Source organism: Rattus norvegicus, chromosome 1 (assembly GCF_021556685.1).
Source record: "Rattus norvegicus strain SHRSP/BbbUtx chromosome 1, alternate assembly SHRSP_T2T, whole genome shotgun sequence".
NCBI lineage: Eukaryota > Metazoa > Chordata > Mammalia > Rodentia > Muridae > Rattus > Rattus norvegicus.
The window spans coordinates 220,206,190-220,233,799 of record NC_141534.1 but is presented as its reverse complement, the minus strand read 5'-3'; the positions used below and the strand labels follow the sequence as shown (position 1 = coordinate 220,233,799).

The following is a 27,610-nucleotide window of genomic DNA, read 5'->3' as shown; positions in this document are numbered from 1 at the left end:
AAGAAAGGCAGACGGAGCCTCGTGCAGACCGCGTGGCTCTCCAAGTCTTTTCTGAGAAAAGTTGGCCCTATGCCCCCTGCCCCCACCCTGGTATAACCCGAACGGCTGTGGTGAGGTCTGCAATGTGTTCTGACTGATGTCTCGTGTGCCCAGCCCTGGACGCCTGCCAGGCAGCTCAAGCACAGCAGGGAGTGACAGGCAATGAACTTGAACTGAAGTTGGTGACTCTTGTGTCACTCTCTCGAGACTTCTAAGTACCACAGTGCATACATGGTACAAGAACCCTGCAGCCCTGGGATTGCAGATCAAAACCTAACTCCTATCTCCATTTGTACCTTGGTCACTGCTCCACTTAAACAGGTTTACCTCCTGTTTAAGCCCGGGGCAAGGAGGGCTAGGGTGGCTATGGAGAGGACACTAGGCGACACATGCCGTAATTCTGGTGATTCTTAGCATCTCTGGGCATCTATCAGACAATCTACCTCTATCACCTTGCCGGGAAGAAAGGGCAGAGAGATGACTAGAGACTGCCAGTCTCCCACATCCGTGGAGGCTTCAGGACAGCCATCCTGCAACAGTGCTTAAAGGAATGCTGTGAACAGAGCCAACCCCACAAGGTACCAGAGACAGAAACATGCACGCGCGCACACCCAGTCACACGCCGATTCCCATCCTCTCTCTCTCCTGGTTTAGAAAATGAACAGATCACAACCATGCTCACCAGGTGACAGGGCACTTACCTCCCAACCTGGACTGAGGCACTGGTGCCCTCTGGTGGGACAGCGTGGCTACGCATGAAGCCTAGAACAAAGCAAGCATTGTAGGCTCCAAGAAACAGCCAAGGAAAACCACAGAAAAGAAGGTAGGAAGAGCCAACCCCTAGGAAGAAGTGGCGTGGGAGTGGGGGACTCAAGAGGTGGCCACAGATGGAAGGTAGACTAAGGCTGCAGAAGCCACCACCCCACAAGTACATCAGAGACACCACACACCACGGAACTCATCGACCTTTATTATGGCAATTGCACAAACAGACGGGCAGTCATTATCCAGTTCAGCAGCAGTCTACCACAGACTCCATTAGTGATTCCACGTTATAAATAACTTAGGAGAAGCAAGCCGAGTTGGTACTGCACCCGTGGTCTGTGGGCGGAGTGGCACCAGAAGATGGGGTTCCTCCTTGACCCCCAGCACCTTGGTCCACCAGAGGCTGGGTACCCAGGCAGGGGATGTTTCAAGGCACATACAGTTTCCTAACCCGTAGCAGCTCCAGGGTCCACCCTGAGACCTGGTTCACATCTGGACCAGCCATACAGATGCATCATCTGCTGCAACCCCTTCAGTATATGGTGTAGTCACTTTCATTACTAAGCAGGCTTCGGCCCCATCCAGGGCTGGGGCTGCGCTCACAGTCCTACCCTTTAGTCTGGAAACAGAGTGTAGAGAAAGCAGCCCCAGTGTAGTGATGATGTCTGGGAAGCACCATGGGGATGTTCTGAAAGGGTAGGTCTGGTGTCTGTTCTGCAGGGACACTGGGAGAAGGAAGGAAATACACAAGGTAAAGGGGCAGCTAGCAAATAAGAGTCAAGGCACTAAAGGAGTGGAGGGGTGGGTGAACCTCAGAAAAAGCCAGCCAGAAGTGGAGGGGCCCAGGAGTGGAAAATGGCTGGGAGGTAACCCTGGTCCCCCACTCCAGCCAAGGGCTCCAGGGTGACCCCAGGACATCTAACCATACAGTTTGAGGCCTGGGTCTCCCTCGGCATCCCAACTCTCTCACGATACCACTGCTGCTGTGGTCCTTGTCAGCACATAGAATACACTTGCCTGACATTGGCACAGCAACTAAAATAAGGCTCTCAGGGCACGAAGTCCCCGTTTTTCCTAGGACCCAACTGTGGTAAATAAGACAGACTGTCCTTAAATGGACAGTCAGAGCTCTGACCTCACTTGGCATGTGATTCCACATCAAACATGCCAAGTTCCAAGGGACAGCCCGGATGAGCAGGGTCTGAGACCCAGGGCCACCCTGCCATCAAGATCATTCTACATTGGTTCAGCTGTCAGGGATCAAGCGCAGGTAGCTGTGCAAAGACATGAACACACCCGTTCACGCAGACACCAGAGAGCCCTGGGCTCCCCCCCACCAGGCCACTCAGGATGTGCTGAGCTGGTCCCTGGCAGAAGGAGCTCCCAGAAGGATTCATGCTGTACTGTTCAGGGCCTTTCAGGAGGCCTATGTGCTTCCAACTATAGGCTCAAGGCTCCTGTGTGTCCAAACATTTCAGAGCATGTCACCTCCAGGTCCAGTGTTAACCTCAAATCTCAGCAAATGGAGGCCAAAGGCTGTGGTGTAGAAGGAAGAAGATGGACATGGACCAGACTAATACCTAGGCCAGGCAGATCCTGGAGGGTGAAAGCCATAGGGGGGTGTTACCCCAGAAGGGTATGGAGGTTGAGGGGGCACTGGCGGCGGGGGCTGTCCTGGGAAGCCAGGGAGCTGAGGCTGTGTTGGGTAGGGAGGTTTGCTTCCTGATGGGAAGTAAGGGGACTGTTGAGGATAACCAGGACCAGGAGTTTGGCCCCCCACTAAGGGGTATCCTGGACCAGAGGTGCTAGTCGGAGCCACAGGATAGCCAGGCCGGGGCGGGCCACTCCTCTGTGGAGACCAAGAGTAACCCACCATGGCCCTGGGTCCTGGCTGAGGTGATGGGTAAGAAGGACCCAGGGGCCCCCCATAGGAGGAAGGCTGGGTCACCACAGGGAAGGGGGCTGGCTGCAGGGCTCCCTGGGCTGTGGGGCCCACAGGCAAGCCTGGGGATGGGCTGTAGGGCAAAGGGTAGGGAGTCACTACAGAGGGCTGCGGAGTCTGTTCTTCAGTCTCAGGGGGTGCTGCCTGGGGCGCCGGGCGTGGGGGTGGTGGGCGCTTTGGAGGGGCATCTCCAGCCAGCTCTGGCAGAGCTCGAGGCCGCCTCACCACGTCCTGGAGCTTCTCTACACGAACTCGACGCAGGTGCAGCAGTGTCCTCATGGAAGAAAAGGACTCTAAGAATGTCTCCAAGGGCACCTCACCTTCCAGGAACTTCTCAGCCATGGCCTACAGGACACAAGAACTGTTAACAACAGTGGCCTTCCACAGCCTTCCCTGGCCCCCACTCAGAGCGACTCCCTCACCAGAATGCCAGCTCCTTAACGACAGGACCATGTCTTCCATGGTCACACTGCCCCTCTACCCAGCACTGTGCCAAGTCCTTGGTGGTCACACAAGTCTGTTCAACAGCTGGGCCTATGCTAGTGACTTGTATGCTGGCCACTGTGCTACATCCAAAAGACAAATCTCTGTCAACTGAGATAAAAGGCACCTCCAGAGGGAGGAGAGAGCCCAGGAGCAGGGGCCTAGCTCTGTACCGCCACCCATCTATGTGTGTGACTCCCTGGGGCCTTCTGTCGGTCACCCACTCCTGATTCAACTGGGGTCCTGGTGTAGTAAAGCCCCCTTAACCATGATTTCAGACACTAGAGATCCTCTGATGGTCCAAAAACATTGCATGGAAAATTCTAGAAATAATCTATAAGTTTTAAGTAACTTTTGTTATAAAACATTGTTATAACTGTTCTATTATTACTTACTGTTCATGTGTGTATGTGTTTGCATGTATGAATACACATGAGTAAGAGTGAACACGCACACAAGTGCATGTGGAGGCTGAGAGACCAACTTCCAGTATCATTCCTAAGGCACCATTCACCTTATTTCCTGAGACAGAGTCTCTATTACAGGCTCACCAATTCAGCTAGACTATGCCAGCAAACCCTGGGGATCTGCCTGGCCCTCCCTCCTGACACTGTACCACCTTACCTGGCTTTTTATGTGGGTATGAGGGAATCAAACTCAGGTTGGGCAACAAGCACTTTATCAACCGAGCTATCTCCCTAGCCTGTGTTACTGTTCTTAAGCTCTCACTGACTGCTTTATACGTTACATTTTATCATAGACATGTGTGTACAGGAAAACAGTACTGTCTGCATAGAAGTGAGTGCTAACTGTGGTTTCAGGAGTTATCATTGCAACCAAAGCGTGTGCACTAGTACTCCAGTGCCATCTACCCAAGCTATGTTCTAAACCCTTCTGTTCTGTGGTTCTTGGGTTCCCCTGAGACCTGACCAAGGGATTAGGATGCTGCCACTCCCCACCTCACCTCAGACTCCTCCTCGATCTTCATGCCTTCAATCTGTAGAAGGTCCAACAAGGTCCCAGGCTGCAGTGCTGAGGAAAATTTCTCTGGAAGGAAGGGCAAAAAGGTTGACATTTCAAAAGCATTGCTTTAATTAAAGCTGAGGACGCTGATTTCAGGGAAGACATGTGACATGCCCTCTGCTGTGGGGTCCTTTTGGTTCATGTACGTATTCACCATCTTGAGTAAAGAGAAGCTCAAGGACAGAGCTCCCGCAGGCACAGCCATCAGGATCCTTCCTATCTCCACAAGGCCTAGGCCAGCTCTGCAAGGCTCAGGGCTAAGTTGACAGAGGCAGTGAAAGATACTGCCTGCCTACATTCAAATCCCAATACCAGGGCTGGAGAGACGCTCAGCTGTTAAAGGCTATGTTTGCAAATCCCAGCTCCACCTAACTCTAGTGGCGTGACCTCAGGTAAGCCCTTGTTTTCCTCATCTATAAAAATAGTAAATTCAGGCCATTTTTAATACTATAAAAAATCACCAGGGAATACAATATGTATAAATATGCAAACATTTAGACTAACCATAGTGTCTTTGCTTATAATCATGTAAAGTCACTCAAAGTACTTTGCCCACAGTATGAAGCACAGTGGCTACAATGGCTGCTGGCCCTTTCCTATCCTGGTTATCCGAGCATCCTTGCTCTTCTAGTTGCCTCCCTTATCCTGCCTTGAACAGAAGTGTCAACCAACAGGGGAGATGGCCAGAGTACTTGTCCTTGGTCAGCCATTCGTACCCAGCTTGGCTTTCTGCTCCTGGCACCGCTCCACAAGCTTCCGCAGCTCCTGGTATTTGTCTGAGAGGTTAGAGCGGCTGATTTCCAGGGGACCTTGGAACTCCAGGTTCTGCTCTGCCAGGCTCCGGTTGGTGGCCAGAGCCATCTCCCGTTCTAACTGCAGGTCCTGAACCTAGGGAAAGCAGGACAACTAACAATAAGCTTAAGTGTAATTGGTCAGCCTCCAGCAGGGGGCGCTCCTGGAACTGCTCACCTTGGTGCTCAGCCCTCAACCAGTCACAGGAGCCTGGGTTTAAAGGCTACGCAGGCATTGTGACCCAGGTGCCTCACCTCATCCTGATCAAGAGAGCCTGTGAGGATGACACATGGGAAACGGACACCAAGGCTAACCAGCTACCCACGGCTTCCCAACAGAAAGGCAGCTGTAAGTGGTTCTGTGCTGTGCAGGCCACAGATGAGGGAGAAGATCCGCTCTAGCGGGAGGGATGAAACCCAGAGTGCCCATCATTAGCCCCAAGTGCAAAAGACATGAGGACAGACACCATACATGCATACACACGAAAGGCTGCTAGGGAGAACCATGTAGTCCACATCAGACCAGAAGCTAGAAATACCGTGAGGTCTTAGGGAGGGGGCAGACAGAGATACCCCTGCCTCCCAGGTCAAACACAGACTACAGAGCTTTGTATAGTCCCTCAATACTGTCTGCTCAAAATGCTTCCCTAGCCGGCACCACTGAGCCCTCATTCAGGCCCCTATTTAACTGCCAGTCAGTTAAACAATACAAAAAAAAAAAAAAAAAAAAAAAAAGCCAGGGCCACTCCTGTCTCCTGTGGCCAATATGAGTGTGGGGCCTGCCCTTCCTGGCCACACGCCCTTGAGCGCCATTACATGTCCATGGCTTTTCCCTGGGTCTGGAGCACTACCTCCATGCTGTGCCAACCTCTCTGAGGCTTGTCTACACATTTCATCTCCCTACCCTTGAGCCCATCTCTTACAAACACCAATGAGGCCAGTAGAGCTCCACAGCTCCCTGGAGTGTAGCCCCTGCACTCACTCTCCACATAGATGAACACACTCCCAACACCTTTCTCTCCTGCCAGCTCTTCTCACAGCCCCACAGTGACACAAACTGCTGTGACAGCCAGCCAAATGCTTTCTGAAAGACTAAGTAGCTGACCTACTTTGTTTCTGTCTGTCCCACAGTAAGTATTTTCCCCCTCTGAGAATTCGACTCAGTTGCTCAGACATGGCCACACCGGAAGGTTCAGTCTGTCCTTTAGCCAGGAGGTGGCATCCCTTACTTTTACAGGAGGTTATGCTTTTCCATAGTGCTGAGGACCTGCTCAGCTAGGAAGAGGTGAACAAGAGCTGGGTACTGGCTTGGTTTTGCTGAGCTCCGCTCCCTTCGGGAACGAGTCCGGGACTCCCCTTAACATTCTGTTGCTCATTGCTGACTGAAGAAATACTTGGGACTAACAAGATGGCTCAGTAGGTAAAGTGCTTGCTGCTAAGCTGGATTGACTTGTGTTTGAACCCTCGGTCCTCAATGGTAGGAGAGAACCAACTCCTGAACGTTGTCCTTTGACCTCCACACTTGTGATGTGGCATGTATGCACGTGTGTGTGTGCACAGAGACAGGACACAATAAGAAGAGGCCCTTGGAGTTTAATGGCAAACACTCAGCAACACTAAATCTAAGAAGCAGACACCTATCAGTGTTGTTCTGGATTTCAAAGAGCCTAATGTGACACTCATGAAGTTCTGGGTTTCAGAATGTCCCAGAATTCATGAGTTTTTTGGTATTGTGATATCTAACTAGGAAATCTACACAAAACATTTCAAGATCCAAGACATAGAAAATCTTACATCCCAAGAATTTGGGGTAAGGGACACTCAGACCGTACATGACTTTGCTCCTAGGCCGCTGAAACAAGATCATCCTGCCTTGGGGGTTGTAAGATGTGTCACAGGAAGACTTCTCCCACTCTCCGCCGGCAGGAGGTCTTCCTAACCCAACCCTGGGTCACCTCCAATCCAGCAGAGAAGCCCGACCAGGGCTGGGGAGCAGGTGGCAGCAGAAAGCACAGCAGAGGTGAACACAGGACTATGTAGCATGTGCAGCCATGAAGCAGGGCTGACTGGGATGCTAATTCAACGACTTCCTGTTCTCTAACACAGTGAATTCATAGAATGCATGTCATATCTGCTCATCAGGAAAAGGGGCAAACATGAGTGGAAATCGGAGGACCTTACTATTACCTGTCCTCCTTCCCTCCCTCAAACAGATGCTTCCGGGTCAATGACCAGCTGCAGCTACTCTGGGGTACCTGTGGTATTTCTAGCCTGGTGACCTCATTGAGGCACCTGAGCTCCAGCTCACAGGAAGGTCACGGGGAACAGTGACAGTGAGGGCCAAGTCAGCTCTGTACAGACGGGAGGGTGGAGCTCATTCCTGTGATTGGAAGCTAAGAGGTGGGGTGCTGGCTGAATGGGGAACAGTACGGGACATGAGCGAGAACATCACAATGGGGGAAGACGGGCACCCCCAGCCCGGATCCCTAGTGCATCAGGGAGCTACTGGACCCACACTGGAACAGTGTGAAGATTCCTGAGCCGTCTGGGCCCCAGAGGACCCAGGCCCTGGCTTGAAACCTCAGGGCTCCTCTAGTAAAATCCAAGGTAAAATTCACTGCACAAGGTGAGTCCAGGCTGAAGCCCCTGCTAAGCACAGATCCTTGACAAGTGTTTGCAGGGTAGGTGGGATTGCTCAGTGGGTAAGGGCCCTTGCCACCAAGCTGACGACATAAGTTCAATCTCTGGGGCCCTTAAGAATCATTTCTTGGGGGGGGGGGGGGGGGCTAAAGAGATGGCTCAGTGGTTTGAGCATTGACTGCTCTTCCAGAGGTCCTGAGTTCATTTCCCAGCGACCACATGGTGGCTCACAACCATCTGTAATGAGATCTGATGTCCTCTTCTGGTGTGTCTGAAGACAGCTACAGTGTACTCATATACAAAATAAATAAATACATCTTTTAAAAATAAAGAACCACTTCTTGTAAGTTATACCTGTCGTGCGCACACACAGACACACACCCACAGAGACACATGGAGACACACACACACACTACATGCAAACATACTTAAACAAATGTAATAAAAATTTAAAAGACCTTAAGTGAAGCTGAAGATATGGCTTAGAAGTTAAAAGTACTGATTGCTCTTACAGAGGACCAGGGTTCAACTCCTAGCACCCACATGGCAGCTCACAATAGTAATTCCAGTTCCAGGGTGTCCAGCATCTTCTGACCTCTCCGGGTTCCTGCACACACCTGGTGCACATTCATACACATGTCACACACACACAGACACACAGACACACAGACACACACACAGTGAGATAGATAGATAGATAGATAGATAGATAGATAGATAGATAGATAGATAGATAGATAGATAGATAGATTTGTTGAGGACCTTAAGTGACCAGTTACTTAAAGAAAAAAAGGAAGAGAAGGAGGAAAAAGAGGAAGAAAAAGCAGCAGCAACAGCAGCGGCATCTGCCAGTCTCCCTGTACCTCAGGCGATTCCAAGGCCAGCCGGGCAATGGCTTCTGGGTCATTCTGCATTTCCTCCAGCTCCTGCAGGGTCTTGTCTTTCAGCCCCTCCATCTTCTCCTACAAACACAAAGCAATACTCAGTTTAAGGAAAAAGTCATCCAAAGTCCCTCCACAGGAGGGCCCCAAGGAGACATGAGGGTCCCTGGGAATACACTGATGGAGCCCCAGCCATTTCTGCCCGCCAAACCCTAAGACAGATGAGAAATCTGTAAACCTACTTGGCAGCCACAGCACTAGATGGCATGGAGCTGACTGGAAAAGAGAGGGGCCAGGCTGCAGGGATACAGACTAAATTTGGCCCCAGACTTTAGTTAGTCCATGACTACTTTTGTCTGAACCTGATGTAAACACCCATCCCATCCCCCACAAAGGGCTTTACACGCCGCAACAGCACAGGCCCAACCATGTCCTGCTTGTTATATTCAGTGTTCTAGTGACCTCAGGTCTCCCTCAGTATTCTGCGACTGCAGTCCTCTCCACATGTCACAGAAGGAAACTGTCACATCTGTGCCCTCACTGGAACAGAAAAAAAAAAAAAAAAATCATCAGATCACCTTCATGGGCAGTCAGAGAGAAAAAACCAACTGATCCAGGCAGAAGGTTGCTCTGACAGGGCAGGGGTCAGCAGTCCTCCCCCTGCCACTGCCCCAAGTGACAGACAGGCCTGGGGCAGCCAGGAGGAAGTGAACACACCAGGAATCAATCGCCTTTCTGCTGACAGGACCTTCCATGCTTATGTTTCCTTATCTTCCTAGGCACATGCTTTAGAGTGCTCATGTTGGGTGCTCTTACTGTAAAGGTTGCTAGTTTCCAGAAGGTTCTAGCTCCTCAGAGATCAAGGGCCTTCTACCCTTGATAGAGCTTGCCTGGGAGCCAGGGTGATGGCTCGGCCTAGAAGGCATTTGGGAACTAAGAGCCAAGGTGACGACAGGCAGAAGCCACCTTCTCTGGGCCTCAGTTTCTCCCTCTGTAATGGTAAGGGAATGGCATCCCTGGGAGAAAAGAGAAAGCAATGAGCAATGATGACAAGCTGCCTTTGCGGAGGCCTTCATCCTGGTTTAGGCCTGACCTGTCTCCTTCCAGGTTCCAACTGTCCTGGTTTAGAGAACAAGTGGCACGTCCACTGCTAATGAGGAGCTTCTTAAGTGGGGAGCACCACCAGCCATCATCCCCTGAAGGCTTCACATCACCCAGCCTCTAAACAAGCTTAGCCAGGCATCAGGAGGCACGTGCCCAGCCCACCCAAGCCTCAGCACCAATAGGCTGGGACAGAGCCCAGAAACCCAGACTCCGTCCTGGGGATACGGATACATCTGGTCTAAGAAAAAGATCCGTCCACGCCTGTTACCTCATGCAGGACCAACAGACTCTGAGCACCACACTACAGTATAACCTACACTGTCTCAACCAGGCACTTAGATCCCCAGACGCCAGGCAACGTCAGGCTCAGCATGGCTGCTGACCTCTAATTCCAGTGCTCTAAAGGGAAGAGTCAAGGGACGTAGGAGCCAGTTGGTACTCAGACTTGCCCACCATGGAGAGCTCTGGTTAAACAGAGAGGTAGAGAGTGATAGAGGAAGACTTTTCATCTCAACCTTGGACCCACGGCCACATATGCATACATTCACATGTATGTGCGTCTGCACATATATGAACACATCACACACACACACACACACACACGCACACACACACAAGTGAGAGGAAGGAAGGAAATTCTTATAGAGAAATTCTTTATAACTAAAAGACCCAAAAGGAAGGAAACCCAAATCCCACCGTGCATTGTGTCTACGCCTCACACTGCTCCCCCAAACTCCAGGTCTAGAAGTCAGAACAGAGGAGAAGAGGCCCTGTGTTAGACCAGAGCTCTGAGGAGAAACAATATTGTTCCACCTAAACACAACTGTGCCTGTGGCAAAAAGGAACAGCACTTTAAAGGTCCTGAGACCCGCTATCCCCTTAACCCCAGACTGACATCAGGAGTTCAAGACTAACCTGGACTCTGTGAATGCTGCCTCATTTAAAAAAAAAAAAAAATCACAAAAGGCCTGAGAATGAAATTCAGTTTGTAGACTGCCTGTAAAGTCCCAGTTTATTGAGAATGCATATAGCCCTGGGTCCATCCCTGGCACAGTACAGAACCAGCATAGTGACACACACATCCGAAATCCCAGTACTCTTGAGAGGGAGAAGCCAGAGGATCAAGGCCAGCATGGGCTATGTAGTTCAATCCAGTCTCAAAAATATAAACAACTTGAAAATACCCAAACACATGGAATGCAGGCTTACTAACGCAGACCTAGCACAAGACCAGTTCTGCCACTTGTCAGCTACGTCCTCACCCAAATGGAAGCTCCCGCAGCCTAAGGTTCCTCATCTATGAGAGGCACCAAATGGCGGCACCTCCCTCACGGGCTCAGTGACACAACATGCGAGCTCAGCACAAGAACAAATGCTGGCCAAAGATTCCAACACCACAGAAATTATGCAGGATCATGGTGGCCTCCAGGGTGGCAGCCAAGAACTTGCTAGGCCACAGCAGCTGCACTGAGCACAGCCCCACCCACCAAGCCCAGGACCTGCTGCTCTGCATTCAGGGCTAAGCGCAGTAGACACTGGCAGCCTGGTGGGATGGTAGCTGGCTAACCACACACACAGCTGTTTAGCAACCCCCGGCAGCGCCAGGACCTCTCCCCACAGAGAAATCCATTCAACAAGCCCTGAGCAGAGCTGAGAGTCCCTGAGGCAGTCTTCTGATGTTTTCCTTTGACACACTTGTTCTGCCCTGAGAGTGTGATGAAGACCAAGCCAAAAAGGAGAGGTCACAAGCCCCACAAAGCAGTGCGCTGCTTACCTGGGTGGCTGCTGTCCCTGCCTCTTGGCTAGTGGTAGTTCACCACGCAGCTGCAGCACATCCCTGGACCAAGCGGCACAGGCTGCTCTGTGAGAACTCTCACAGCATCACCCCCTGGGTGTTACTGGGGCTGCTCTCACAAGTCAGGTATCACCTGCTTTTCAGAGCCACCGCTGAAAGCAGCAAGCACTTGTTCAGGCCACTGTTTGGGAAAGGTGAGAAGGAAAAACTACTCTGCCCAGGGCCCGTGAAGCAGCTACCTAAAATTGTGGCCCTGTGGCTGGGTCTCTGCTGCTAGCAACTTCTAACTTCCAACAACCAGCCAACATGGTAGAACGACCAGGGGTGTAGCAAGGGTGGGGGTGGGGAGCACGGCTTATGACACATTATTTAGGGACCAAGTCTTAGGATTTTGTTTCTAGAGGGCTGGCAAGTCCAAATTTCCTCAGGCCTTGGTGCCAGGGCTCTGACAGACTTCCCTTCTCATGACCATTGTGGCACTGAGATGCTGGATGGTCCCCTGAGGACAGTGGAGTGGGCTGCTGGGGAAAGGAAAGTGGGAGCCATGTGAGAATGGGTAATTCATCTTTGAATGGGCATTCATCTTTGTCTTTCAAGTACCTAGCACAGACCTGCTTGGAGGCAATTCAGAATTGCCAAGTGAAGGTGGAAGGAGAGGACAGAGACACCAGGCCAGCCAGGACAAGTTCAACAAGCTGCAGAATCAGAACAGCCCAGTTTCCTGCTTGCTCAAGCCTTCCTTCATGTCCACTGTCCCTATAAGTTACAGGCATTTATTGAGCAATTACTATATGCCAAGACCAATGCTGTCCCATATCCTGGGGCAGAGGGAAGTATTTAAACGTTGAATTTTATGAGTCTGGTCCAGTAGACACATTAAAAAACAAAACAAAAAAAGCTTTCTCCTTCCTCTTATGGAACTCAGTTTCTAAAAATGCCTTTAAAAAAACAAACAAACAAACGTAAGTCCTTATGAACACAGGTGGAGGAGAGGCATGAGCTGTGAGCCAGTGAAGGAGTCAGTGACAGGGAGGTGGGGAGAACCAGAGAACCAGAGCTCAGAGCAGCAAAGGCCAGAGAGGCGCTCGCTGGTGCTGGGTGGGTCTGAGGGGCCACTGCAGCCTCTAGGAGGGGACCTGGTGAGGCAGCTGTGCAGTGTCACAGGTACGGCAGGGTAACAGGTCTTAGGGAGGTGACACTGGCACCTCTGCAGAGATGATCAGACTGACAGAGAGAGGGGAAGTAGCAGCACCTTCCTAGTAGGGGTAGAAAATGGGCCCCTGTAGCCGGCACTGGGAAGGGAAAGAGCATGGCTTGTTTCCCCACCCCACCCCATCCCTGGCTTTCCTTTGTTTAACTTGTGCCTCCTCTGCAGTCTTCACCGTCACTAGGGGTCTCACCTATGGTCATGTGGGAAGGCCAGGCCCCCAAGTCAGAGGCCAAGCATGGAATGAGGACCAGGAACCCTTTTAAAGTCATGGACCCTGACCCCACACTGGACTCTAACTGCAGGAGACAGTGACGGCTGTGCAGACTGGCCAACTCCCCAGGAGAGCTACAATGCCCAGCTTATATGCACGGCCCCACTTGGGGTGGGCCACAAAAACCCGGGGCTGTGGTCTGTAACTAAAATTGACACCATGCCCTTTGGTGACCACGCACACGGGAATGGCAGACAACGAAGGAGGGAGAGCCAAGCCACGACACATGTTCTGATGCTCCCTCCCGGTGGGCACACAGTGACAAAATGATGGCCTGTGTCTTGCTGGTCTGCTGCCATCCACACTGTTGCTGGTCTCACCTTCTTTTCATGACTTCATATCTTGACAAACCATTCCATAAGCTTTGAACAACGGCAACACAATATGACCCAGATGGGGAGGCCATAAGCCAGATTAGGACCAGTGGATTTAGGCCAACTGGAGCGTTATTTCTGGCCACACCCCAGCCCACAGCAGAGGCAACTGAAGAACTGCTCAGGGAGAAGGCACAAAAGTACCGAATCCTAACACATCCCTAGGATGAGGCTCCGTGGGCTCATCCCCCACTCACTGCAGCAGCCAGCATTACCTGCCAGCCTGATATCACACTGCAGGGAGAGGTGATGCCCCTCAGCTTCTCATAAACCCCTCCACCTACCAAGAGCCTGGGAAGAAGCTGCTACCATAGCAACCTACAAAGTGCAAGCTCCAGAGAACTAGACCTGACCTACCCCTAACAGCAAAGATACCTGCTGTTGCCTTGGAAACCTTCCTAATCCTGGTGCTTAAAGCAGAAACATTAGTTTACCTGCTCCACTTTTTGTTCCTAGAATGACTCCAGCCATGGCCCCAAGTATGGGAGTCCCAAGGGAGCCCCAGTATCATGGAACTGATCTTCCCTGTGATTTGAAAACTTGGAATATAAATCACAGAAGGAAATATAAGAAGGAATATAAGTCATTGGGGGGGGGGGGGGACTTTAGGTATCATTGCCATTTCTGCCATGTTGGGGATGGGACCCCAGGCCTCACACGAATTAGGTTATGTCACCACTGAAACAAAATACCCGACACCACCCTTCAGGAAGGAGGGCTTCTGGTTCACACTCCAGACATGGTCCATTGTGGGTAGGAAGGCATGCTGGCAAGACCATGAGGCATCCACACTAAGGACGAAGAGATGGGACCACCATGTTTAGGATGTATCTTCCAGCTCAATTAACCTAATCTAGATAATCCCTCATAGGCAAACCCAGAAATTTGTTTCTGAGGCAATTCTAAATCCGATCAGGATGAAAACCAAAATGAATCATCATTAGGAAAGAGATTTACTTCTGAGACAACCCCAAACTAATCTTATATTTTTTAACTTTATTATTAGTGTATGCAAGTGGGAGAGTGGTCAGAGGACAACTTCCTGCAGTTGGTTCTGTCATTTTTATGTGTGTCCCAGGGAACAAACAAGTCACCAGGTTTGTGCAACAAGCATATTTTACCTGCTGGACCACCTTGCCGGCCCCGATTTTCACTCTTTCTAGGCAATGCTAGGATGGGGGCGGGAGGCTCCTCCCCACCCTCAAGTGTGAAGGGTCCCCAAAAGAGATCAGAGCTTTGTAGCAAAACACATCTAAACCTGGATCCGCTGAGCCTTTTCTGGTGACCTACTCAGCTGTTGGGCTCTGATGCTACCATCATCAAGGGGCTAGAAGGATTTAATAAGAAGGTAACAATTTCTAAAGTGCTAGACAGGACACAACAACTTCGACACACAACACGTTCACACCTATGGTTACAGAATGCTGCCTGTCAGCCTTGCCAGGCTGCCCGCCTGCTAGGTGTGCATCGGAGCAGAGCAGCCAGGTGTAGCTTCTCAAACTGACTCCACATCACTGCGAACCAAGTCCAATAAAAGGCATCAGGCATGGAATGCAATCGCTCAGGATAAGGCTTTGTGAAAGAGACTGCCTCCTCCGTGTAAATATTTACACAATTAGCCCACTGTTCTTTAGGCCTACTGAAAAACTCCCTACTTTGCCTGAAGCCGGGCCTGGTGCAAGGCGTTGCTGGAGGGAGTGAACAGCTCACCAAGCCAAGTGTGGGGCCTCCAGAATGACTTCTGGTATCAACCGGGTTTGCCCATACTTGGACTGTCACCGGCTGGCTGAGCACCCTACCAGCAAAGGCAAGCTACAGAGACTGAGTCCCCAGCAGACTCCTCGCTTTCCGTTGATGGCCTAGTCTGTGCACTGGAGAGACCTCTCCCAAACCTGCTGAGATACCCAACCCCAGGTTCTCTCTCCCTCCAGCAACCACTTATTTACGTCAGTTTCTCAAAGTCATCCCCAGTGCCTCAGTATCCCTCTTCAGGCCAGAAATGGGCTTCACTTTCCATACCCAACCATCAAGTTTGCTTCCTTCAGTCGGTGTTCCCGAGTCTCTGAAGAGCACCATCCAGCCATTGCTGCCTTGGCACAGACTCTAAGATGATTTTCCACCTCCAGAGCCTCCTCCCTGCCATAACTGTTCAGCCCCTCTGGGTTGATCTTTCTCTAAGTCAGCTGGGTCCCTCTGGCTTCCCATTCTCTTTCCTGAAGCTGGATGAAGCCTGGAGAATACTGTCCTAAGTTGCCCCATCTACTGACACTGACCTGCACCACTCCCCAAGCCCCATTCTTCTACTTCCTTTTAGCTATGATATCTTCAGTAGGGCAAAGAGGGGTCCACACCAGGCTAAACATATACGTCTTGATTCCATGACTATACACCAGTGTCTGGCTCTGGGGACAAACTTAGTAAAGGATGGTTACTATAGACAGACTGCAGCCAGCCTCCAAGGAGCAGGGCCTATTAGCCTATGTTCAGAACCCAACAGAACACAATCTGTAGCAAACCCAGTATGAAGCCTGCAATCCTCTACCAGCACTCAGGCTAAAGTCCACAGCCAGGGCCTGCTTGGGCACAGCATCCCCCAGAACCATTCCTCCCCCAGATCTCAGCTCTGTGGGGCCGACCTAACATCTGGGAAGCTAACAGCCTTCTCTGGCTGGGCAGCCTGGGCAGGGAATACAATCTCCCTGTGCCTTAGTTCCTTTCCTTAGAGGGGGCTTTACAAAGGTCTACCCCCCTGCTATTGGACAGGGCTCGCCATGGCTAGGCTGGCACAGTGCCCAATCATATAGTCACACGGTCATACCTCTTCCACTCAGCACTTCCCAAGTTCCTCTAACAGGTACTTGGACTCCTCCCAAGACATCGTCTGTCTCAGAGTGATAGAACTGGATGACAGGATCTGACCAGATCAATAACATTCATCGTCAGTCAATAGAACTGCCATGAAACAGATGTCTGAATAGACAGCAGTCTTCAAACTTTCTGAAAGAGACACCCGGCCACTGGCAGGGCCTCTTCCTTCTCTTCCTTCCTTAACTTGTGGCTCAGAGTTGAAAGAAAACTGTGCTCAATGACCACACACAGGCTTCCTTCCTTCCTTTCCTTTATGCCCTAACCATTGTCTCTAAAAGCTGCGAAGACAGCTGTCCATCCTCCCAGCTTATCCCTCACAGAACAAGCTGAGCAGACAGTCAATCATCCCTACAGAAAGATTAAGATGAGGTCAGGCCTGGGTCACAAGGTGCCTCTGTTCCAAGTTCACAACAAGGGGATCCTGGTAGACGGCCATGCCAGGCTGATTAGATGGGGTGGCTGCAGAACCTACCCTCACAAGGGTCAAGTCCAGCCCCAGAAACTTCTGGGATGGGCAGAGTCATAAACAGGCAGACTAGTCCCCTAAGGACAACAGGAGAGGCACAGAAAACAAGAAACTGGGGGAAAGTTTCCTCATACGCACTTGGCTCTGGAAGGAACCATGAAGGCCATCATCAAAGCCAAAAGGTGGTTACTGTCACGAACCACCTCTCCAGAAGCGACTTACTGGGTTCCAAAGGACTTGGCCCTCTTCCACATGTCTGGAAACCTCAGGGGAATACCCTAGAAGCTCTCGTGCCCCTGCTATGAAACCTCCCATGGCTCCCCAGCGCCTTGCTGTTGTGTTTCGATCTGTGCTCCTTAGCTTGACATATGACATCTGCTGACCCTGAACTTCCCTTTCCATCCAGCCCTGAGCCCTCCAGCACCCATGGGCTGCTCTGCTCATCCCAACTCTCCCTGCCTAACCTTCTCCCAGCACGGAAACACACTTCCAGTCACTCAGTAATAATAACAGCAGCTCTGAAGGAATTCACTGTGTGTGGCCCTGCCTTTTTTCCTGCTTATTCCTCAAATACCACATCTCTGTGAAGTTTTCCTTGCTCACTCCTCCTCTTTAGAATCCATGCCCTTTTACGGTTCTACGTAAATATCATGCAGCATTTACTATGACAAAACAGCATAGTTCTCCAGTAAGAAGCAAAGCTCTCTGCCCATCACTCACATCTGCATCCCCAAATGCAGAACACATACCAGGCATTCAATGAGTGCCTAAGGGATTCCACTTTCAGAGTAGAGTCCCCTACCATCACGCTCACGCATGCACACACGCACGAGTGCACACACACACACACACACACTCGCACTTGCACTCATGACCTCAAAGAACCAAAAGGCTAGACAACAGAAGTGCAGAATAGCTTTTAAATACAGGCTGTCAGGAAGCCTAGAAGAATGGTGCTCAGGGAAACAGGACAAAGTAAGTTGTAAGGTTGCCCCCAGCTTACTCTCACAGACTTCAAGATGGCTCGGGGAGTTGGGAAGAGGATTGAGAGTCCAGGAAACCAAGAGTGCCAGCACTCACAGGACAGAGAACCATGGGGTCAGGAGTTACATAGAAAGAAGCCCCATAAATGTACAGAGGATCCCCAGGTCCCAGCCAGTCAAGAAAATCAGCACTAGTGTGGCCAGCATATGAGGGAAGACCTCGTGTTTGCAGGCTGTTAGAGTTCCACAGAAGACATTACCTTCATAGCGGGGAAACCCAGCTCTGCTGTAAGAGCTGTCTGATCACAGCTAACAAAGCGTAGAAGCAGGCTGTCAAGGCTCTGGTTTTTTTAAGTAACAATATACATACAATATATAAATAAAATATCCAACAAGGTACATCTGACCTCCAATCAGAACTTAACACAGAAAGACTAAAACAGGACATAACAACCAATAAAAATGGACCCTTAAAATATATAGGTAACAGAATTAGCAAGCAAGGATATTAACATAGCAAGCATATTTCATGTAATACACACACATATAATTTATATTTGATATGTTCAAGAAGCTTATGTTTTAAAAGGTTGAATACAGGAAATATTGACTTGAACTATAATTGTGTCAAGAGAAAAGGTTATTCTTACGTTGAAAAACAATACTGTATATCGGACTAGACATCGGCAGATTAGATTCTGCAGAAAGGAAAAAAGAAAAAACCAACCCAAACATAAACTATTGAAGTGAACCACGAAGAGGAAATGATAAGGGAAAAGAATAGGAATTCTGAGGGGTGACTGTAAGCACTCAGCACATATAACGGAAGTCCCCAGAGGAGAGGAAGGGAGAGGGATGGGATGACAGCTTTAAGAACTAATGGCTGGAAATGAAAGCTATAAGCCACAGAACAATACAGTGAATCCCCAAATGAGAACCATGAAGAAAGTAGGCTGAGCACAATACAATCAAACTGCTGGAAGAGGACAAAGCTCAGTGGTAGAATGCTCGCCTAGTGTAAGTGAACCCAAAGTTCAATGCCTGGGACCTCGAACATCTATACAGTAACTGAGAAATAAGCTGTTTAAGCCTAGTAACAAGAAAGCAGCTAGAGGTGGGGAAAGAAGCGCCAAGAACAAAAGAACAAAGACTGGTGGCAGACAGCAAGCGGTAGACACTGGAACAGCTTCTGTAAAGAACTGAGAGACCGGGCCTGGGGAGGCCTCTTGCAAAAACAAAGACTTCCCTTAGCCCTCTGAAAGCGGAAAGAATCCATCAAGCAATGTTCAAAGAAATCGGCAAGACAGGAGGAACGCGCAAGGAGAGAGCTCCGGGTCAGCACAGAGGAACACAGAGCACTTGAAAACAAACAGAAGACTTGGCCTTTCCGTTTTATGTTCCTCACAATGCAACTGTGCAGAGCACTAGGATTTGTAGCATGAAGCGGGGTCAGGGGGTTGCGGGGGTGGGGGAGGAGGAAGGATGTGGTGGAGGGGGCAACAGACACGTCACGCAAGGTTCAACCCTGAAGGTAAAGAGGCACAGGGCCCTTGAAACGAGCTGTGACAAATGAGAAGCGCACACTGCATATGCTTAAAGCAGCTGCTAAAAAGACGTGCTCCTGTTAGACGCCAACAGAACAGCAAAAGGAGGACGTGAGGACACTCCGCACCTAAGAATCACAAAAATGGAAGAAAAGAACAAAGACTGTGGGGCGGATGGAAAGGAACAGCAAAAGTCTCCCTCACACAGGAATGTGGTCTAATCACCCCCAATGAAAAGGCAACACTGGGGGCTAAAGAGATGGCTCAGTGGTTAAGAGCACTGACTGCTCTTCCAGAGGTCCTGAGTTCAATTCCCAGCCACCACATGGTGGCTCACAACCACCTGTAATGGGATTCGATGCCCTCTTCTGGTGTGTCTGAGGACGGAGACCATGTACTCACATACATGAAATAAATAAATACATCTTTAGAAGTAAGAAAGAAAGAAAGGAAGGAAGGAAGGAAGGAAGGAAGGAAGGAAGGAAGGAAGGAAGGAAGGAAGGAAGGAAGGGCAACACTGGGGGGTGGGAGACAGGGCTCAGTGGTTAAGAGCACTACCTGCTCTTCCACAGGATACAGGTTCAATTCCTAGCACTGCCATGGCAGCCATCTGTAACTCTAGTCCCAGGCAATCTGATGTCTCACATCCGGCATTCAAGCAGTATATAGATATACATGCAGGTAAGATACCCAAACACATAAAATAAAATTTTAAAAAGTTTTAAAGGCAATAATTCTGACTTTTTTTTAAAAGCAACACCTTTCTGTGTGCTGCCTGTAAGAGATCCATCTTCAATACTAAAAGTTTATAAGATTTTAAGCCATGCCTTAGTTTTAATCTTTAATTGTAATATTTATAAAACCTATCATTTTGTCATTTTTAATTTTTTCTATCATTTATAATATGTGTTGTATATGGGTGCATGTGTGCCACAGCACGTGTGTTAAGGTCAGAGGACCACTTGCAGGAGTTGGTTCTCTCCTTCCAACAAATAGACCCTGGGAATTAAACTCAGGTCATCAGGCTTGAAGCCTGTTACCCAGTAAGCCAGTGGTTCTTAACCTGTGGGTCACGACCCCTCTAACAGAGACTTACATTACAATTCATCCCAGTAGCAAAATTATAGTTATACGGTAAGAGTCACCACAGCATGAGGAACTGTGTAAGGGTCCCGGCATTAGGAAGGTTGAGAACCACTGCACTGAGCCCTTTTATCATCCCCGTTTTAGCCATTTTGAAGTGTACAGTTTTGGACATTTAGATACATTTACTTTGTTGTACAACCATCACCACCCATCTGTCTCCAGAACTTTTCATGACCCCACACAAACATACCTGCACCCATTAAATACTGACCTTCTTTTTCCTATCCTGACCTGGCAATCACCAATGAATCTGACTAGTCTAGAAACTTCACAAAAGAAAAACCACAGTCAGGTGTGATGGTTCATGCCTGGGATCCCAGGGCCGTGGGACGCTGAGGTAGACGGACTGCAGTGAATCCCAGGCCAGCCTGGGCTACACAGTGAGGCCTTGTTTCAAACCAAACCAAACCGAACGAAAACAAAATGTTGTTCTTCTCTGGACATCACCTTCACACAACACGCTGTCTCTGAGCTTCATCCATGTGAGACTGTCGGACTCTGGCTGCCGGATACCTGTACCTCATTCCATGTCACTGTCCTGTTCACAGACACTGGGGAAGTGGCTGCTTTCCGACTGTCATAAACAGCGCTGCTGTGTTCATACACAAATGGCTGTCCCAGTTCCTGCTTTCATTTCTTCAGCGCAGATACAGAAGCAGAACTGCTGTGTCACTCAGTAAGTGATCAGGTGCGGGATCACCGTGCTGCTTCCCACAGTGGGTAAACCACTTCACATTGCCACAAGCCTTCAATTCTCCACATTCTCATTAACACTTGTTTCCTATTTCACTTAATGTGTGACTCATGTGCATGTGTGTGGTGACTGTAATGTTTATTCTTATTGGTGTATGTACATGTATGTGTGTGAGCATATGGTATATGTGATATATATTCTTAATAATGTGTGTGGTATAAGTGATGTGTATTCTTTTTTTTTTTTTTTTTTTTTTTTTTTTGTTCTTTTTTTTCGGAGCTGGGGACCGAACCCAGGGCCTTGCGCTTCCTAGGTAAGCGCTCTACCACTGAGCTAAATCCCCAGCCCCTGTGATGTGTATTCTTACTGGTGTGGGCACATGTATGTGTGTGTGGTATATGTGATGTATATTCTGACTGGTGTGGGCACATGTATGTGTGTGGTATATGTGATGTATATTCTGACTGGTGTGTGTATACATGTGTGTGTGTGTGTGGTAAATGTGATGTAAATTCTTATTAGTGTGTGCATGTGTATTTGTGCATGCAGAGGCTGACTTGGGCATCTCTCTTCCAGTCATCTTTATTTTTTGAGACAGGCATTCTCAGTGAACTTGAGGCTAGCTGATTGGCTAGATGGGCTGGCCAATGGGCTTCAGAGTCTCCTGTCTCCATCTTCCCCAGCAAAGGCTTGTGACACGTGCTCAGCCTTTACTCGGCTTCTCCGGTCCTTGTGCGCTGTACCGACTGAGCCACCACCAGGCTCTTTTCCTATTTTTAGTGCTCATCCAGCCAGCATACTTGTGTTACACTATGGTTTTAATTTGCATTTCCCTGACTAATGATGCACACATATCTGTTTAGGGACTTTTGGTCATTATTCATATATTCTCTGGAGAAATACTGCTCTAGTCCTCTGTCCACCTTCTAATTGTCAACTTTCGTCACTCAGTTGCAGGGTTCCTTGGCAGTCTCAGTCAACTCCACTAACCCTAACTTCAAACCCAAGACTTGTGAGCATGGTGGGAGGCTCCTTTATTCCCAGCACCTAAGAGACAGAGGCAGACAGATCTCTGAGTTCAAGAACAGCCTGATCTACAGAGTAAGCTCCAGGATGGCCAGGGTTATGTAGAGACCCTGTCTCAAAAAAGAAAAATAAGTAAATAAAATGTTTATTGTATAAGAGATCTTTATTAGAAGTGTCAATTAATTTTTCCTTTTGATTTATGGAAGCTGTCAGGCATAAGTAGGATTTGACTGGCAACCATTAGCCCCTTCTTCCCAGCATTCCCAGATGTAAGTAATTACCCAGAGCAGTACTTAAACAACCTGCCCTAGGCTGGGCAAGGACAGAGGAGGTGGAAATCTTCCCTGACTCCCAGACTGAGGGAGAGTTGTCAGGAACACTGTGGCCTCCTCCACTCCCGAAGTTTTACCAGAGACAGCCAACTTAAGAAACCCCCATTTTCATGAAAATTGCATAAGCTGCCAATAAATTAGCCACTTCTCTGACAATTCTGTAAATTGACAAATCATGCTGTTTCAAAACCCCTCCGACTGTTAGGACTTCAGTCTCCCAGAGGAAACCCAAGCCAGACACAGTCATTCTCCAAGGATTTTGCTCTGACCATACAACTGTCAAGGCCAGGACACCCACAAAGGCTTTACTTGGGGGAATTTGGTTTCTTGAGGCCACATCAAAGCAAGGATGCCCTTCAGATAGCCAAGACCATGGCTACTACTCTGGACTTCATCACAAGGGACCTCATAGCAGCAAATCCTCAACCCCGTCAGGGAGGAGCTCTGCCCCAACCTGGGACAGCTAGTGAGTTTGTAGGACTGACTGGTCAGCTAAGAAAGGTATGCTCTCCCTCTGCTGGGAAACCTCCTCGCTCCCCTACACTGTCCTGAATGCTGCAGCACAGGCCCCAAGAAAGCTTCCTTTCGGTACTCTGGTTGCCAAGGAGTAGAGAACGCCAAGCTGATTGTGTGAAGAACAGGTAACTCCAGGGCTGCCAGCTTTCCACACCCAGCAGCAGCTAGCAGGTGGCAGTGGCCTCTTACGGCCAGGGACAGAGACTGAGAAAAAAGATGGACGTGCTGGGAGCAGATTGCAGAGGTGAAAAGCTGTGAAGAGCAAGAACAGAAGCTACAAAAGGCAAGGGACTGTGGGAGAGCAGCGAGCCTCTGGCTGCTGGGAGTTTAAGGAAGAGCTGCTAGTTAGTTGCTGCTGCTGAGAAGCTCAGAGAGATAAAACAGAGAGCTGAGGTCACTCCCTACACCCTAGGCCACTTACCTAAAGCCATAATACTAAGAATGAAGGGTACTAGGTCTTTGGGGTGTCTCCCTCCAAGACGAGAGAAAACAAGTGGCCAGCACTCCCAACAGACTGGACTTGACCACTGAAATTTATAGAACACTCCACACGACCGCAGGGCACGCTTTTTTCTGAAGTTTTCCTAAAACATTTGCCAAGATATACCACATCCTAGGACACAACACGAGTCATGGCAAATTTAAAACAGTTTAAATCAAGGCCTGGCTCAGTTGGAAGAGTGCTTATTTGACCCAGGTGAAGCCCTGGGTGTGATCCCGTGCACGACACAAGTCAGGTGTGGTAGGACACGCCTGTAACCCCAGCACTTGGGTAGTGGAAGCAGGAAGGTGAAGTTCAAGGTTCCTCTGTTACAGAGCAAGTCAAAGCCAGTCTGGCCTACACAAGGCCCCATCTAAAGATGATAAAATAAAAAGTAACCATGGTGGTTTGTCAATGAGACAGGTCTTTCACCACCTAGGAGACCAGGGCAGGCCTGTGAGGGACTGTCTTACTCACTTAATTGAAAGAGGTCTTCCCACCTCAGCTTGGACAGCAGCATAGGCTGAGGTCCTGGACTGAGCAGAGAGCATGAGCTGAGCAGTAGCATCCACGGCTCTGATGGCTGACAACAGTGCAGCATGATCAACCACCTCAAGCTCCTGCCACCATCACTCCACCTCAGAAAGGTCTGTGCCCTGAGTTAACCCCCTTCACTTTTTTGATGGACTGTGTCCAGGTATTTCTACCGCAGCAATAGGAAAAGTACCCAACACATTAAGCCCTCTGCTCACAAAGATATTAAATGCAAAGTTGCTGTTTATGGGGCAGGAAAATAAAGTAACAGCACAATCCTAGCCTGCTCCTTCTGCTGCTTGAGAACCTGTCGGGGAGATGGATACCTTCGCTGTGGGGGTTAAAACACTCACAGGTCTTCAGTGAAGAGGCCCAGCTAGCTGAAGCTACCTTGAAGTTCACAGTGGAGACTCCCTTCTGGAGCCCATCCTAAGCCCCAGGGCCTCACCTGTCAACTCCAGCCCAATCAAGGCAAACCTGTTTGATATCTACCTTCTCCCAGACAGCCAGGGAAAGCAGGTAAAGAGGAGAGAATGGAGGAAGGGATTTGTGGAACATGCAGCCAAAGCCCACACAACCTAAAGGCTGTGGCCATCACTGAAACCTGTGTCACAGGGCAGTCTGGGTAGGGACAGATGAGCACCTTCCAGGAACTCCAGATCCCAAGAGGAAACTGCTAACACAACCTCCCCACCCCCGCCGCTGCCCACAACAGCAATTCAACTGCTCCAATGCAGGTCCTCAATGACCTCATTGGTCCGTCTGGAAAAACCCCACTACTAGGAGCCAAAAGTGTCCAGGAATGAGTCATGTGGCTATTTATCTCAAAGCCCTCTGAATGGCACATTAACACATGCCAAAGCAATAAGCAAGAGGCAACAAGAATCCTGATATCCACCTCATATCCAAGCTCCATTGGCCCAGCAAATCTACAAATTTGCATCAAGATCTGAATCACCCAGGCAGTGTGTGTGTTAAAAACAAACTCCTGGGGCTCTGGCCAGATAACATCTGGAGACAGAGATGGGGGCTCTGCATTTTCAACCAGAATTACCATAAACAATTCTTAAGCTCCAACACATTAGGGCAACTGAGGCATCTGGGAGGCAGTATTAGAGTTAAAGTCACATTTGCTTTGAAAAGAGACAAGGGAGTTAAACAAATCCTAACAGCCACTCACTAGTTGATACTAGCCAATTCCGTAAACTGGGATTACCAGTCACTCAGAGGTGTTCTCTGTATCTAGAATCCAGTTCAAAACATCCCCCAAAACAGTACCCAGCACAGGACAACGGAACATGCAACCAGAACTACTGCTTGGCAAAGCAGCAACAGAAAAACAGCCCCACTGAAGCACTCCATCATGTTTTCTACTTAATGGAAATGACAAAGGCACTGGGCCAGATTTCCAAGACAATCTTACGAAAAAGGCTTTTCTGGGCACTATGATGGCCAAGAACAAAGACTCATTTCAGAGTCCACCATTTCACACAGCAGCCTTCCATTCCACAATCCCCAGATCAGGTCCCTTCCTAGGTACTAAGCAAAGAAGAGTCTTTCCCTTCTAAGTCCCTATCTCATCACCATTTCTAGCTGCAGGGCTGACACTGAATATAGAGTGACACACTATAGGTAGAGACACCTGGATAATAGGCATGGAGCAATGAAGGAGCCCTGGTACTCTGTGAGGCTCCTTAGCTCAAGCTGGATAGCCCTAATCTGATTGACAAGGTATAGGCTGGACTCAAGAAATGTGAACCTGATTATAGTCAACTCTACCAGTAACTCAAACACATCTCTGGGAATGTCTTGATCCGCCAAAAAAGTGGAAGAACACCCCTAACCAGCTGTGAGGGGAGAATCAAAGCAGAACCAGACACATGCTGGGACCATACACTGCTGTCCTTGACACCTGGAAGACCCAGAAGTAAGGATGGCTCAGCCATGCTGGACATCCAAGTCGGGATCCAGAAGAAAGAGGAAGAACCCCACCTATTGCTACCCTGGGGAAAGACACAGGCCAGCAAAACAAAGGTCAGAGTCCCTCCAACTCCACTATATCGCTGGGGCAAGTCAGAATACACGCAGGCCTCAGTTTCCCAAACCGTACAAGAGGCAAAGAGGTTCTCAATGACATAGTGACCACAAGATACTCCTACAGAGGGTGAAGGACTGCGTGGCGTTAGCGGATAGGTGGGAGGGGGCGGGGCTGAGGCAACCGGAGAGGACAGCCTCCCACCTTCCATCCCTCCCACCGTGCTGCAGGGGCGCAGGCCCACAGGGAGTCACGCGCCCATTGTGCCCAATCGCTGGCCTCGGCCAGGAACCCAGCCGGCGGAAGGCTTCAGAGCTCGCCGGCAACGCCCCCAGCACGGTTCGCCACCGTCCGCCGCTGCCCAAAACCCTCCCCAGCGGTGCTCACCTACCGGAGCCGCCGCCACGGGCAATCAGCCGCTGCCTGCACTTCCGGAATCCACGAGCCCGCCCCTACCGGATGTGACTTCCTCCCGCGTCCAGCCGGGAGCGAGCCGCAGTGCCCCTCCGCCGCGCTCCCGGCGTCCTGCTTTGTGGGCCTCGGGATGGCCACGATACCGGCACTCATACGCGGGTGGCTTCAGGAGCAACACCCGCGGAAGGCCACTCGGCCCCGCCCGCGCAGAGAAGGCCCCACCCCTAACTCCGCCCCCGACGCAGGGCTCCGCCCATTACTAGTGCGCCTGCGCAGACTTGCAGGCTTGGCTTCATTTGACAAAAGTTCTGAAGTATCCTGAGAAACAAGCATGGAATTTCCAAAGGGAAAGTCCAAATGGCCTAGTCTTGCACCATGGTATCCCTGACCTGCTGTGCACACTCCTTTTTATAGTTTGACCCTAAGACTATAATGGCTGAGGTCCTAAGTGTCCCCTTCAGACCCTGCTATGTACCCTTTGTCAGGACCCTAGATTGCACTTAGTCGTCTGTAGATGGGTAGTTCTGTGTAAGCATCAGACTTCATCCATCCTCACTCGCCCAGGGTGACAAGCTCCAGGAAGGGATAAGAACAAACCAGACCTAAGAGGTGAACGCCATTCCCTTTTGGCCACAGTGGTTATGGGGACCCTGGGATATTAGCTTCCAGCCTAAGAAAACCATGTCAATGCCTGGGCTCTGTCATGCAAGGCCTCCTCCTGCACTTGAATCTGACTTCTGTCCACACAAAGCAGCTCTCATCTCAACGGGAATAAGAGACACTTTGTTCTGAGTCAAGTAAGAGTGACCATGACATGGGACACAAATTCAGTTTGACTTAAATAACCTGTTCCAATGTAGAAGTGTTTTGTGAAGTTTGTAAAGTAACAGAACAAGGCATACACCAAGGCATTTTTCAGATACATTTCTGAGGCCATCAGGTCAGTAGATAATGAGGAATTAGGAGAAATCTCTGCTTGGGTCTGAGATGCTGTTTGACTACATTTTAGCTTTGGAGTCTGCATCCCAAAAGGTTTACCTGATAATCACATTGATATGTGGTAAGACATGAGCAATGGTTATTAAGGAGACTAACAATAATTATGGGACAATGTGACCTTGTATCTGCAGCATCCCAACCCCTACAATCAAGTTCTTTTTTTTTTTTCTTTTCTTTTTTTTTTTTTTTTTTTTTTTTTTTTTTTTTTTTTTTTTTGGAGCTGGGTACCAAACCCAGGGCCTTGCGTTTGCTAG

General features: G+C 49.6%; 1 protein-coding gene across 10 annotated transcripts; it reads right to left on the bottom strand.

Annotated features, from left to right (window-relative positions):
• Window positions 1-993: 993 nt before the first annotated feature.
• On the bottom strand, window positions 994-26,577 carry Vps37c (VPS37C subunit of ESCRT-I). 10 transcript variants are annotated; one of them, XM_087564525.1, is made up of 7 exons: window positions 26,335-26,577; window positions 9,027-9,104; window positions 8,547-8,645; window positions 4,969-5,140; window positions 4,194-4,276; window positions 2,972-3,091; window positions 994-1,529 (listed from the first exon to the last, which is right to left on the bottom strand). In XM_087564525.1, the coding sequence occupies exons 3-7, from the start codon at window positions 8,637-8,639 to the stop codon at window positions 1,419-1,421; spliced, it is 579 nt and encodes a 192-aa protein (XP_087420651.1). In that variant the 5' UTR covers window positions 8,640-8,645; window positions 9,027-9,104; window positions 26,335-26,577; the 3' UTR covers window positions 994-1,418.
• Between the last annotated feature and the right edge of the window lie 1,033 nt (window positions 26,578-27,610).